The 14467-nt window shown below is 35.3% G+C and overlaps 1 protein-coding gene across 1 annotated transcript in view; it reads right to left on the bottom strand.

The window, feature by feature from the left end:
• The window catches only part of RP1 (RP1 axonemal microtubule associated), a 179564-nt gene that overhangs the window by 34249 nt on the left and 130848 nt on the right, over positions 1-14467 (bottom strand). Inside the window, exons 42-45 of the mRNA XM_074881345.1 lie at positions 11878-12010; positions 10413-10552; positions 5324-5576; positions 207-448 (exon numbers count right to left, since the gene is read on the bottom strand). Coding sequence (XP_074737446.1) covers positions 207-448; positions 5324-5576; positions 10413-10552; positions 11878-12010 — 768 coding nt within the window. The remainder of the gene's footprint in view (positions 1-206; positions 449-5323; positions 5577-10412; positions 10553-11877; positions 12011-14467) is intronic.

Raw genomic sequence — 14467 nt, 5'->3', positions numbered from 1 at the left:
TTTGTTATCCATAGCTGTCCTAGTAAGTGTTTAGAGCAGTCTCTGAAGTTATTACTCTACAAGTGTTGTCACCAGATAAACTTACTTTTGTAAATTAAAAATTATTTCAGACAGAACTGGAAACTGGAAGCAATAAGCATAGAATATGAAAAAAAGGAGAATTTTACAAGACACAATAAGTAATTGCTTTAGTTCTAATTTTTTACCTCATGGCAATTCCAAGTCTCTCCTTCTCCAGCTTCTTCAATTTCTAGGCGAACTTTGAATATGGTATGGAATTTCTTATTTAGTTCAATTGAAGTCTCATAAATCTGCTTCTTTTTAAGGGATCCTCTGGGGAATATGACTGAAGTACAGATACCTTTTCCACCACATACAGTTAGAGACATTTTAGGATTCATGGAACTAGAAGAAATATCACTAGTTGTGACAAGAACATCCCAAATCCCTGTTGAAACAAAACAGTAGAAAAAAAAAATAATGGATTTTCTGAATATACAAAATAATCCAGCAATTTGTAACAGGCTGAGTTAGTGAGTGACTAGCAATCCCTTCCTACCTTTGCACTGAGCTAAAATATTGGCACATAACAGGTTCACTCATTATCACTGATTTAGTGAGAAGCAGAGTTGGACACCAGCCCTTCCGCAGTGATAGCTGACCCTTTAGAGATGGGCCAGCCCAATAGCACTATGCAGATAAGACTGCCAGTTCCATATTAGGGACTTATGAAGAGCCATGCCAATCTGTGGATTTTTTCCCCTCATAAATGTTTCCTCTGATGATTAAAAAAATTTTTTCTTACTAATCACCACTCAAAAGCAGCATAATTTCTACTAGATAGCACTGGGTATCAGGTTTGCCTTTGGTCAGGGGAGAGTATATTTTCCATTTTAACTTTTTGAGGAGCTACTTAAACTAGAATGTTAAAATTTGCTAGATGTAATCTATAACAAGATGCTGATGCAATAAACTGGTTCAGAGCTTGAAATGTGATATTTTTATCACAGATCACCACAATTATCATGCCAGCAAAGTACAAAACTTTATCTTTCTTCTGTGAAGAAGTGATGTTTGCTGAGAGATTAAAAATAGTCCTGTATAACAGCACATAGATTTGACTACTTTAGGAACACAGAAAACACTCAAAACCAGCAGTTTTACTTAAAAAAAAATTCCAAAATTATATTGAAAAAGAACAGTAACACATGTTCAAACTAAAGGTCTGGTTTGAAGCACTTAGTCTCTTAAACATTCTAGATTAATTGACAGTCACCTGAAGGGTCATAAGGACTGCAGACTGATACCAGGTAGGCTCCTGAGTAAGTTTTGTACCTCTATACTGAACAGATATTTAGTTAAATGTCCAATCAGCAAGACAGTTTTCAGGATCAGAAACTTGTACCCATCAAAAAATTCCCACTGATTTAGCTAGCTTTAACCTTTCATTTCATGTTAATAGAATATATGGAAAATTCAGGGCTATCAAAACCATGTTTTCCATTTTAAAAAATCATTACTGCTACAGACAGGCTTTTCCCACCTGGGCTGGTACAGAATTGAGGACGAACATTTTTTTTATTAAGATAATTTAGCTCTGTTTATGCAAAGTGAGGCAAAGTATGGATTTAATAATTTCAAATAGCTATTTTGTAAAACAGGGTATTTTACTTTGAGTAATGGAAACAGTGGCTTTCTGAGTTTATGTCCATAGTCCTGGAAAGTCCAGCTTCCTAACCACAACAGGCAAATCTTTATCTCCTACTACAAACTAATGTAATTAAAGTTTTATTACTTTAAATCAGGTGAGGATCTGTGCCATAAATTCAGGACTTGGTGGAGGGAAAAAGTTAGTACTCATCACCTTTAAAATAACCTAAAATAACTTCAGATGTTATGTCTCTATGGATAATCATAAAGAGCTACTATTTTCAGGTCTGTGAACATTAAATATAAATGAAATAAATGATACCCATGAAAAAATGGAAGTCAAATTAAAATTTATCATATCCCCTGTGACATAATCCAAGATTTTTTAGCCTTTTAGTACTGAAATATTAAGCCTTTAAACTATCAATGTATAGCTGCCTAGGAAGACTGAATGGAAGGACTACCTCTGTTGGATCATACATACCATATGCTGCTATTAGATGTTAACTATATTGTATAATCTCTGATAAATTTGTCAAGATCCAATTTAAAAGCAGCTACATTAAGTTTCTTTCCTTCTCTTTAGTTAAGTCTAAAAGAGAGCTATGTTAAAAATTTATTCTTTCTTTCTCAGGAACCTTTTAATTTTTTCAGAATGGTATTAACAGACTGCTGAAACCCATTTGTTTTTAAGACAACTTTGTCCATTAGTTTAAATAATTCTTTTCCTCCCTTGAATTACAAGCCACCATTAATTTGATAGATCACAACTGTGTCCATTTTGAGCATTTAATTTGCTAGTCTGACTCTGTCAGGTTTTTTCAATACCCTTTCACAACAAAGACTTGCCATATTCCCAGTCATAGTGTCTTCTTTACAGCTATTCCAGCTTGAACCAGTGCTTCTGGACAGAGGTGACCACAACTGCACATAGCATTATCGGTGAAATACCACTGTTTCCCTGTAGAGGCATTAATTCTTTTCAATCTTCACTGATAATGCCTACATACATTGCGGGGTCACAATTACTTTACTCACAGCCACATCACATTACTGTCTCAAAAATTATCCTGCAATCATATAACAAACCCAGGTATTTCTCCTAGTCATATCCTGCTGATGAACTCTTATATCAGAAATCATTACAAGACACGGGGATACAGATCCAACATAGTTTTTAGACTCTTAGCTACTACTTAGTTCCTAATTTTCCAAACAAATCAGTGGAAATTAGGAACCTGTACCAGAGTTAAGAGCTCAAATATTTAGTTGGGTTTACGCCTAACTGTGTTCAAGCTTTGTGTTACAGAATTCAGTCCCATTGGTTTCATCCAGTTCTCAAAGATTATCACACAACCTCTTCATATCCTGATAGTACTCTCAGCTTTGTAGTACCAACAGATTTCATTAATTTATTCATTCTCTCTTCTCCAGCTCTTTACAATTCTTCCTTTTACTACTACTTTCCACTTTCTTATTGCTACCTAAAAATTTCCCATAAAGCAAATAAAATTCAGTACTGAAATTTAGACAGATTAGATATCTACATTTCTCCTACTGGAAAATATTTCTAAAGAGTATCAACTTTGGTTTACAATTTATCTTTGTTTTACAATCTATCTTCAGTAAAGTTGTGATGTGTTCTTTCTCATTTCCTATTTCTCTATTATCTTAACTATTCCTTTATTTAAAGTGCATTATAAAGGTTTGCATGTGATCAATTACTAAGTCTATAGTCACCTATATTATGCTTTCTACTTTTTAGATGGAGTATCAGTTTTGCTTTTTTTCAAGCCATACCTTTTGTCTTCATAAAAATGTTTGAAACCCTTGCTACACGATCTGTCATTTCATTTCCCAATTCCTTCAATATTCTGGGCTAACGATTCCTTTGGTTGTCGCTGTTTGACTACATGAAACTCAAAGTTTTATTTCCATTTCAGATTTGGTGATTTCCATTAGTAATTTTGGTTTTGCTTCCCTTGACAACATTATGGTTCCTTAATGAAAACAGACATAAAGTATTCTATTTGTTTAAGGATTTTACCTACATCACCCTCAGTCTGCACTCTATTGTTCCTGCATAGTTATCCATCTTTCCAGGTTCTTTTTATAAGTAAATGGTTGAAGAACCTTTACTATTTGTTTTAATTCTTTTATAAAATCTGACTCAGCTTGACATTTTGTAAGTCCCGTTGTATCCATATACTTTCTGACCTCTAAGGTATAGTGCTCTTTGCTGATCAGTTTTTTATTTCTCCATTCCTTATAGACTCTCTGCTTATTTGTCATATTCTTTCTAAAGTTATTATACACCCAGACCAGAACTGGTTTTCAATAGATACAGAGCTGAGTATTAATAATCACAGACCAGAAAATATTAGCAAGTCAGATACTTGAGGGCTGTGTGTTTGTGGGAAATAGAGGAAGGAAAATATTTTTACATAGCTACCTTCAGACCCTAATTAAGGTGCATAAACAACGATGCAAGATTTCTCTCATTTTCCATATTATCAGTGAATAAAGATGCAACAGACTCTGACCAGCCTTGGGCTTCTGCTCTGAATTACCCTCGGGAGATGCCTGCCTCGCTCTGTGGATTATGTAGGGCACCTATGGAATCTACTTTTTTAGAGACATGGAATACCTGCAGTGGTGCAATACAGCTATTTCTTATTTTGAAATTGTCACTACTCTAGCTGCTCATCCTGTGCTTATATTTACATGGTATTTTGTCCTTCTGTTGTCTCAGCGACATTATTTTTCTTTTTCCTTATATGATATAAGATATTTGCTAGTGGACTAAGTACAGGTAGCTAAATATGAAGACACACAGTACTAATTGTGTCTGCAACTATGTATAATATAAAACTCTCTGAGCATAAAATGAAATATCCAAGAGCATAGAAATTAATAAAGATCTGTTTACACAACTCCTGATATAGAATGCAAATTCACACCTTCAGATTAGTTAAACTTTACATAGTTTGGTCTACCAGTTCTGATTCAGATTTCATAAATGGACCCCAACCAACATTTTACACCTCTTCAAAAAAGACATGTGAGAGAGCTAAGAAATCCAGTGTCCTGGTAAAGCATAAAAGACATATCCTGTTTTCAGTGTCTAAGTTGTTTTTGAATTTTGGTCTTTTTTTCATTAAACAGTTTGAATAGGATATTGTGTTCAGGTCAACTAGCTGTTTGCAAGAACTTGTGCCATTGATGTAAGTAAAAAAGAAAACTGCAAATAAAAGCAAATGCTTTCTGCAAATATATGAACATACGGGAAAATCTCATTCTGCTAAAAGAGTTTTTGTATCTCTTCTTGTGATTTCATCACTGTTGCAGGAGCCTTCTGCTCTGCATTGACTGCCATATGGAACAACCTACCTCTTTCTGCTTCAGCTTTTTTTCTATCCTCAACTAAAAACATAGTTCCTTCATTGCCTCCATCACTTAATTTCTCTCTTCTGCTCTAGTCTTTCTTTCTTAAACATTATAATTTTATTTACCAGCTCTGGAGAGTGTCTGGAGACACAATTTGTGTGACACAAAACTCACATTTAAGCTATATTATTTCTGTATTTTGGTTTTAATCTTAAAAATAACCCCCAAAATAATATGAATTACAATTAAAACAAAAGCTGGAAGTTTTGATGGTTTTGGAACTTACCATAAATCTTTCCTGGCAGCATCCCATTCCTGACTTTTCCAAGAAGTTTCAACATTCGTTCCGTCTGTGCATCACCAACTCCACTGTCTAACCATTGCTGGCAAAGAAATGCATACTGGCCATCAGGCTTGCCTGATTCATGGATGACAATTTGGTCCAGGTACCATCCAGCTCCATAACCCACATTATGGTGCTCAACAAGCACTTTGCTTAACTGTCCAAGGTCTACTGCTCTCATTTCAGAGGTACAAACCTGAGAAGGTAAAGGCAAAATGAATAGCAACCTGATTAAACCATATATTTTATCGTCCATCTTTAAGAAGATTATGTTTAGAAAGACAGATTCCTTTCAATGCTGAAGTATCTTTTCCTTTCTGAGAGTAAAGAAAGATATTATAGGCAGACATTCATATTTGGAGACCCAGTTCAGAAAACACGTGGATCCTGGAATATGTATGTTTTTCCTTGTACATGATCACTGCATCCCAGGCTTTATTATGAAAAATATCCCACTATTTTGGATAGAAAGAAACCTCTGATCATTAATTTACTTACCAGTCTCACGAAAACTGAAGTTCAATCAATCTGTCATAACTGAAGCAAAGGGAGTGCTTCAAGTATCGGGATAGGCCTTATCTAAACTTTGGTTTAGATAAGACATTTTATTTTTAAACATTTTAAAGTCTTTTATATTCTAAGACATCCTATTTTTCAAGTGGGAAATATCATATTATTCAACTCTGAACAGAAATACTGACACTGTTGATGACTATGCAAACAAAGGAAGATACTGACATTAGAAACTATAACTAAGGCTGTGCACGCGTACAGGCAAGAATTGATGTGCTCTTCGGATGTAAATAGACATCTGTTTAAATATTGCTACGGCTACCAGTAAACAAAAGCTAAATGGCAACTGCACTAGTGCATGTTGGGATGAATAAATTATGTGAGTGAGAGAATGAATGTGTTCCATGCAAAAGATAATATGAGTGGGTGGGTAGATACATGGGCATGTGTGTGGGTGACATTAAAAAAACCCCAGATGGATAGTAGAAACAGACGCTATAATTTTTATTTGTTGCCAACCAATTTGCCACCAGGCAGGGAAAAGCATGAGGACCAGAAAGTAACAAAGGAAGAGATGATTTTTAGAAAGAATTATGTCATCTGGTCCATTCTCCTGTCTGTGTTGGACTATTCTCTACAATGTGCTCAGAAAAAGAAAACATCAGAGTTATTATTCCTATCACAGCCTTAGGACTTCCAGCGTTCTTACCTTGTTATATCTACGATATCCCCAAACAGTTACCATGGCAAGTTATACCCCTTCATGTAATGCATATGTAGCCCAAAATAAGATCTAGCTGTGAGGAACATCTTGTAAATAACTTTTTGGGAGAACTCATTGCTTTTTAATTTTATTCTTTGTAGTTCTGAGCCAAATATAATTTTCTCTACATGTTTCATTTTCTCTACAGTCTACATGACCCTTGACTTAGAGGAAATAGCCTGTATTGCTAATATTCATGTTCCTTCACAACTAACTCTATCTGAAAAAGGGACCTATCATTAGTCTCATTCTTTGTGATAATAATTAACAGTCATTAGACAACAGTGGTCATAATCACCCATTGTTATCAATGAATTCTCATAATAATACATTAAATTGCCTACTCCCTCAGCATTAGCAAGAGTGTACTTTTGATTGATGTCATTACATTTCTTTTTTTTTCCCCTCAGTATAAAGACATTCGGAACTGTATTAAACACACTACTGGAAGTGTAATTAATGAAAGCCAAAAGGATTTTATTTAAATTGTCTTGCTTTAGAGAAAGTGTTAGCTAGGCAAAATTACAATCCCCATTTATTTAACCATTAAACTGGTGAAAAAGGTAAGCATACAATTACTTAACTAAACATAAACCAGCCTTACTTTCTGCAGTAATTAAATCAACTTTACTCTCTTCTCTTAGACTTTGTTGCAATTTTCTGTCTTCCTAGCTTTTCCCTATATTCCAGTCCTTTATCAGTCAAGAGATATCCTTTTTTTCATATCTCAAGTTTCCTTAATTTTGTTTTCTTTGCCTATCCATTCCATATTTTCCAGGAATATTGCTGACATAATCTTGTCTCTCAAGACAGCTTGCCCTTTTCATCCTTTCCTTTTACCTTCTATTTTTAGATACTCTCACTAAAACCTCAGTCCACCATTTTTATTAATCTACTTCTATGTAAAAAGAATGTAAGACTGGTATGTCAGACTGTAGATCCATCTAGTCCAGTATACTGTTGTCAACAGCTACAAATAGCAGATTTCTAGGGAAGAGTTGAAAAACAGGGCAAATATAGAGATGCTTCTTGAATATAAAGTCTCTCAGGCTTTAGCAATTTGTGGTTCAGAGATTTCCTGAGCCAGAGATTGTGTCTTTGCACTTAACAGCACTCAGTGGAAAGTTGTCTTCCATGACAATGTGCAATGGCTTTTTGCACCAACATGCATTTTACCATCTGCAATATCTTGTGCCAGAAAGTAAAATGTATTAACTATGCACTGTGTAAAAAGCCACCTCCATTGTTTTGAATCTGCCACCTGCAGGTTTCATTTAATGCTCTTGAGCCCTTGTATTTCATGAGAAAATAGAATTACTCATTTTCTCTATGCCATTTTATAATTCTTATCTCCCTCTCCCTTCTTCTCATCATCCTGTTTCCAGGCCAAACAGTACTTGTTTGCTTAGTTGTTTCTTGTATGGAAGATTTTTCATATCACTTGACATTCTTCTTGCACTTTTAAAGACAAGTGCATCAGAACAAAACACGGCTCTATTATGCATCCACACCAGAGAACTTATCTGGAGGCATGACTGTATTTTCTAGGTTGGGGTGACTGATTTTCTTCCTTTTTTCTAATAATTCCTAAATATTTGATCTGCTCTGTTTTTCTTTTGTTTTGCCTCTACTGAGAACTGGGCTGACATCATTACAGGACTATTCTAATGCTAAGGTCACTTTCCTATTTCAGAGCCCATAATTTTGCACACAAATATAAGGGGTTTTTCCCCTCACAGCCACTGCTTTTCATTTAGCTACAATGAATTTCATCTGCCATTTTATTACCCAGTCACTCTGCATGTGGTCCTTCTGCAATCTCTGTCACCAACTTTAATATGCTTTACCTTAAATAACTTAGTATCATTGAAACATTTTGCCATCTCAGTGCTCAACCCTTTCCCAAGAACCTATTCCACAATGAAGAACATGAATACACAAAATATCTAAGCTGAAGAAAACTTTCATTGTCCACAGTACAAAAATAGCTCACCTAAAACAAAGGATCTGCTTGGGAAGAAACTCAGAACTCTTCTTTACTGTTCAACATAGTGCTTCTGATTTCTTTAACACTAGCAGCTCTGTCACTGACTCTGTATTAACATCTAGCTTGAAAGTGCTATGTAAGTTATTTTCATTTTTAGACCTCTTTTCCAGGTTATGTCACAGACTACGTACCTTTATGTCTTTTATTAACTCTTGTAATTGCCTATAAACATTTGCCCTCAAAAATGCCAGGAATTAACCTGTATTTTTAATAATATCATCCAGGCAATCAACATCACAAACCCCTTCCTGCATTTTTACAACACAGTTTGGGCTAAGGCAGCAATATTCTCCAAACAATGACATCTTTAAAAAAAAGAAGAAAAAAAAAAGGGTGCGAGAGACTATAAAAAAAGGAAAACATGCCTAAATATTTTGGGTGGGAAGACTATGGGCAAATTATTAAATATCTTCCAATGCACAGTAATTTCACTAGGTACGAAGTAAATAGTCATGAATCTAGCAAAGAGAAAAAAAGAAGGGAAATCAGACGAAACTAGTATGTGGAAGCTTTACACAGGTTGCAGATCAAGTGCAGTCCATACTACCACAGGAGATTGTGGATGCCCATTACATGTTTAAAAAGAGTTTACACAGATTCATGGAAGAAAAATTATCAATGACTATCGAACACAAGGATGACATGGCTGGTTTTCATGTTTCCAGACTCAAGAAAATGTTTTGACATTATAAAGCAAATGAGGGAAGAACTGTTTAAGGGCAAGGCTAGGAAAGCAGTGGAACAGGTTGCCTAGTAAAGTTATGGCATCTCAGCCATGAGAGATCTTAAGAAATGGCATGATATAAGTATAGAGGATCCTGCTTTATTGTACAGGATCAATTGAAAGGTCTCTTTAAATCCTACCTAGTCATATTTGGGCTGAGTCCAGGGTATGTGTGAACATGTTGTGTAGATATAATCATTAATATGGTGTACTGGGTCTGGCTGAGCTGGAATTGGTTTTCCCCTGTAGCAGCCCTCATGGTGCTGTGTTTTATGTTGGGAGCTGGCAGGGTGTTGATAGCACACTGGTGTTGTGGCTATTGCTGAGCAGTGCTTACACAGCACCAAGGCCCTTTCCGACATTTTCCCCCCCCTCAGTGGGACGGGGTGGGCAAGATCTTGGGAGGGGACACAACCAGGACAGCTGACCCGAACTGACCAAAGGGATATTCCATACCACATGACGTCTGCTCAATATAAAGCTGGGAGAAAGGAGGAAGGGGGTGGGGTCACCCTTGGTCCTCCGAGGCAACCACTACGTGTATCGGAGCCCTGCTTCCTGAGAAGGCCCGACATCACCTGTTCATGGGAAGTAGAGGATAAATCTGTTTTCTTTTTTTTTGCTTCTGCGCGCGGACATTTGCTTCGCTTTGCTTATATTAAAACTGCTTTTTTTTTTACCTTTTTTGTTTTAAGGGTTGTTTGGGTTTTTTTTCCTATCTTATTTTCTTTCCCCTCTTTGCCCTGTTGAGGAAAAAAGGGAAAGGGGGGGAAGTGATAGAGCGACTTGGTGGGTACCTGGCATTTAGCCAAGGTCAAGCCACCACATATGGTAATCAGCAAAGCTTGACCAGAAAATCTTTCCTAGGATTTATCTTGAGTAGTCACAGTGTGTTTACAAGCAGCTTTACCTGGTTGCAATTCTATAGAAGCAATACAATAAAACACATTAAGCAAACATCTAAAGAAAATTACTCAGCACTAACCTGTCCTCTTTCAAAATGTGAGTGTCTCAGTCTCCTTTTGCAGGAATCTCCTTGCTCTCCAAATACTGTGATAAATACATCTGCATCAGTCCCTGATGCAGGCAATACTCCCGTATGAACAGTGATCAAGTAAAGGACTTCTGTCATGAAAAATCAGTGACACAAGACATTACCAAATCAGACTATTTAACAATGTAATTACTAAATATTATAAACCAATTTATTTTAGGTAAAAGATTAATTTCAAGACCAAGGAATGAAGTTATTGTAATTGACCTTATATTCTGTCTGAGCTTCATATAGATTGCTAACTACCTCACAATATGTCCTTTACAAATCAATGCAACAATTTTTACCAACAATGCTTACATTACAGAAGAAAATGTTGTAGTTCTAGAGTCTTATCCAGTGGTCACTGAAATCAACTGAAAGAATCACACTGACTTTATCAGGCTTTGCAAAAAGCCTTGAATTCTTGTAAAAATTAAAGGTCTTAAATTGAGTTAGGATTTATCAACTCTAATATTTTACCAAAGAAAAACCACAGATGAAATCCACTTTTTTGTTCTGGATCAGCTGAATTCTGGTTTAGCCTAGCATTTTGATAATTATGGCCAATATCAATTAATAGGTTCAGGAGAAATGGCTGAGCTATTTATACAGATATGCATTGTTATTATTCTTCATCACAAAGGGTGGCTTGTCATCCCTTTTGACTGATGAGTTATATAGTACATATTCCTCGAGGCAACATGACAGAGGATTTTTTTAAGGGTTCTGTAAGTTGTGTGAAGAATTAAATATTATAATAGACTGTTAAGATATGTTTCCATTTGCAGTCTGTCCTTCAGTTAGATATTAAATGCACAAAGTTTTAAATATTTTAATTAAGACTTCTGTTCATAAACTATAATGAATGAGAAATCTTTTCTAAATATTTTATAAAATGTAATCAGAACAAAGGAAGATGTTATATTTTATATACAATGATGAAATGAAACTGAGCTTATGGGGCAGAAATCAGGCTTGAAGAAAACCTCAGAAAATATTGGTTTTTCTTTTCATGATTCATGCCATTATGATTTTGCACATCCCTTTTTTTAATCTGTGATTTAGTCCCTCACCGAGGGTAAATCAGTTGGTTTTTGAAAATTTCAACAGAAACATACTGATTGGGCTTTGCGCATTTTTCTGACTTTCAAACTGTAGTTAGTCTAGTGAAAACAATACATGTCAGTTGTTTTAAAACTGAAAAAATGCTTTAACAATACACGTTATTAAAGACCCTACGTTTTACACAGGTATATTGAATGAATCTTTAAAAATAATTTTGAGTGGTTTCTTAAGACCTATACAAAATGTTTTGCAATCTTTCTCATTGTCGTCATCCCATTGGGCAGTTCACAATTTTGTGTGTGTGTGTATGCATTTGCTCATGTATTTATTTATTAGTTCAGCAGCATACCCCTGAGTGGTGGCTTGTCTGGCCTGACAGTTGCTAGCTCTGTCACAGTCTCAGATCCATCTTCTCCAAAGAGACACCGGGCTTCAGTGTGAAAGCCCAGCTCTTGTTTAGTGTCCAGGTCTTTTAGCTGAAGCTGCAGGCAGAATCAGAAGAAGAAATTCATTTATCTGAATTATTCCATTTCTTATTTCCATCACAACAGGAACTGACATTTCTTCCTATTGTTAATGCCTACACACACTTTATAAAAGCTACATGATACCGCATAAGAGCTCCAGGAGTTGCTGCAAACCGCTGATTCTGTAGCCTGATGTTTGTAGGTGTGTTCTTCATTGCATACCAACACAGGCATACGACCCATTTGTAGAGAACCAATGAAGGATACAGATTAAATTGACCTGTATATACTTGCATTTCAGAATGTCAAATGAATGAATACAGTCACATCAATCTTAATAGCATATGCCCATTTTGCAAAACTAGATGTTTTGCTGCTTTTTATTTGTTTACATGTGACTCGCTATATCTCAGCTAGGATTTTCAAACTTGGCAGAAATTAGGTGTCCAGCAGCCTTTGGGGCTCCCTGTAGAAATAAGTTATCTGAAAAATGAATTCCAATAGAAGGTGTAAGTTTAGGTCCATCTTCATTCTATCTGTCTTTAAATACTCAATGGGGACTGAACAAATCAGATTCAAAATTTGCAAACTTACTCCAAACCAACTGAGGAAGCCCAGCCTTGGGACTCCACTATCCTAGCTACTGAGACAGTGGAGATCAGATTCACAGGAGGGCAACTCATATCATGAACTTTATCCTAGGTCAGGTTATAAAATACAGAATGACAAACTATCAAGCATATGCAGAAATGTTTCTGGTAATTATATGCAGGACTGAACTTGATACATAGCTAATGACTACAAGTTTGCAGAAATGGTTTCTTCAGACTTTAGAATCTCTTTGTATAGAAATATTATAACCAAGACATTAAAAACAAACCAAAATGAAACAAAAACTTGACTTCATCAAGATGTGAAGTAATTGAAATTCTTAGGCAAGGATTCCCAAAATTACTGTGGTGACTTATTAGTGATACTTACACCAGCAGCAGCAACAAAAGTTTGTGGCTCATTGTACAGGATACACATACCACTGTTTGGAAATCCTGACTACAGTATTCCTTACATAGACATCAAGTGCAAGCTTTGAAATACATCCATATTTACATAATTGAATTATATAATTGAGGTTATTAGGAATTTGACAGTTCCACTCTTAAAAATTTTGTCATACTATCTTGTCCTTGAGTTCCTAGAAATGTGATTACTGAACATTTTCCGTTACTGCTCATTTTTTTGTGCCCAGTGCTTCACAAGATCAGGCACAAGGCTTCCAGATGAAAGTAAACAATTGCCCACAACCATTTCCAGAATTAAACCATTAATTACTCGAATAAACAATGTTTTTCTTTAGACAGTATTAAATTCCACTAAAATTGCAGTCAGTTGTTTACCCATTTTTTGCACTTGCAATAACTGACACTACACTACATGTCTAACTTCTCACACTACATGTCTAAATTCTCATACAAAAATATCCTCCCTAACTTCTACCAGTGTAAACATCCCTAACTATCAATTAACTATCAATAAGTATCTTTATTAAAATTGGACTAAGGGTTACCTGCATATGCAGGCAGACAACCTGCAGAAACTGGACTCATAAAAATTATATGTGCAAATATATGCAGACTTTGGCCTTAAAATAAAATGTACCTGACAAATTCTTGTTAGTTTTAAGAATACATGTAAGTGTGAACACTACCTCTAAATCATATAGTGTTTCTATATTCTATACAAAAGTAAAACCGATTTTGTATTTTATTTTGGAAAGGACTAGAAACTATTTTTGAGCAAGAAAAAGCTACTCATTCTATAGTACATAAATATTCAAAAGTTACAGAAAAGACATAAATTTTAGCTAGGGTTATATCATTTTCTACAGAAGTGTACATAAAACTTTAGGAGATCAACAGAAAAAACTCTGGTACTCTGAAGCTGCTATAAACACCAGAATAAACAGAGAGTAGCAAATGGAATGTAGGGATTTTATCTCCTTCTTAGCCTTTGCAGTTTCATCTGTAATTTCTGTTTTTGTGAAATTTCGGAAACTTTGGCTATTGCTTCTTTCATGAAGGGGAAAGCAAGGGAGGGAATTAATTTCAGTTGGGGCTGGGTTTGACCACTGATTCATAGTGAGTTTACACATACTGACTGCCTCCTGTAGTCTTTTCACTTCTATACAGCATCTCTATTTTTTACTGCACTGTAAGAGTCCTATTAAAGTGAAACCAACTTGTTACATTTTAGATTATGTTTCCATGTATAAATAATTTATAAACAGACTAATAAATGCGTAATAGCTGTTATAAGCATATTACTGGCACAAGCAGTGTATGTAATGTTGTGGGTTGTAAGTGCACCAGTAGAAAAGACTACATAGGTCTATAGTAACCTATTGACCTCTTGTTGATTGTAACAATTTATAGCTACTAATAAACAAATTATTAAATAACTTCTGAAGTATTTAAA

The sequence above is a fragment of the Strix uralensis genome, chromosome 1 (assembly GCF_047716275.1).
Source record: "Strix uralensis isolate ZFMK-TIS-50842 chromosome 1, bStrUra1, whole genome shotgun sequence".
Taxonomy (NCBI): Eukaryota; Metazoa; Chordata; class Aves; order Strigiformes; family Strigidae; genus Strix; species Strix uralensis.
The sequence above is the reverse complement of the archived record's forward strand: the minus strand, read 5'-3'. Positions and strand labels throughout refer to the sequence as shown.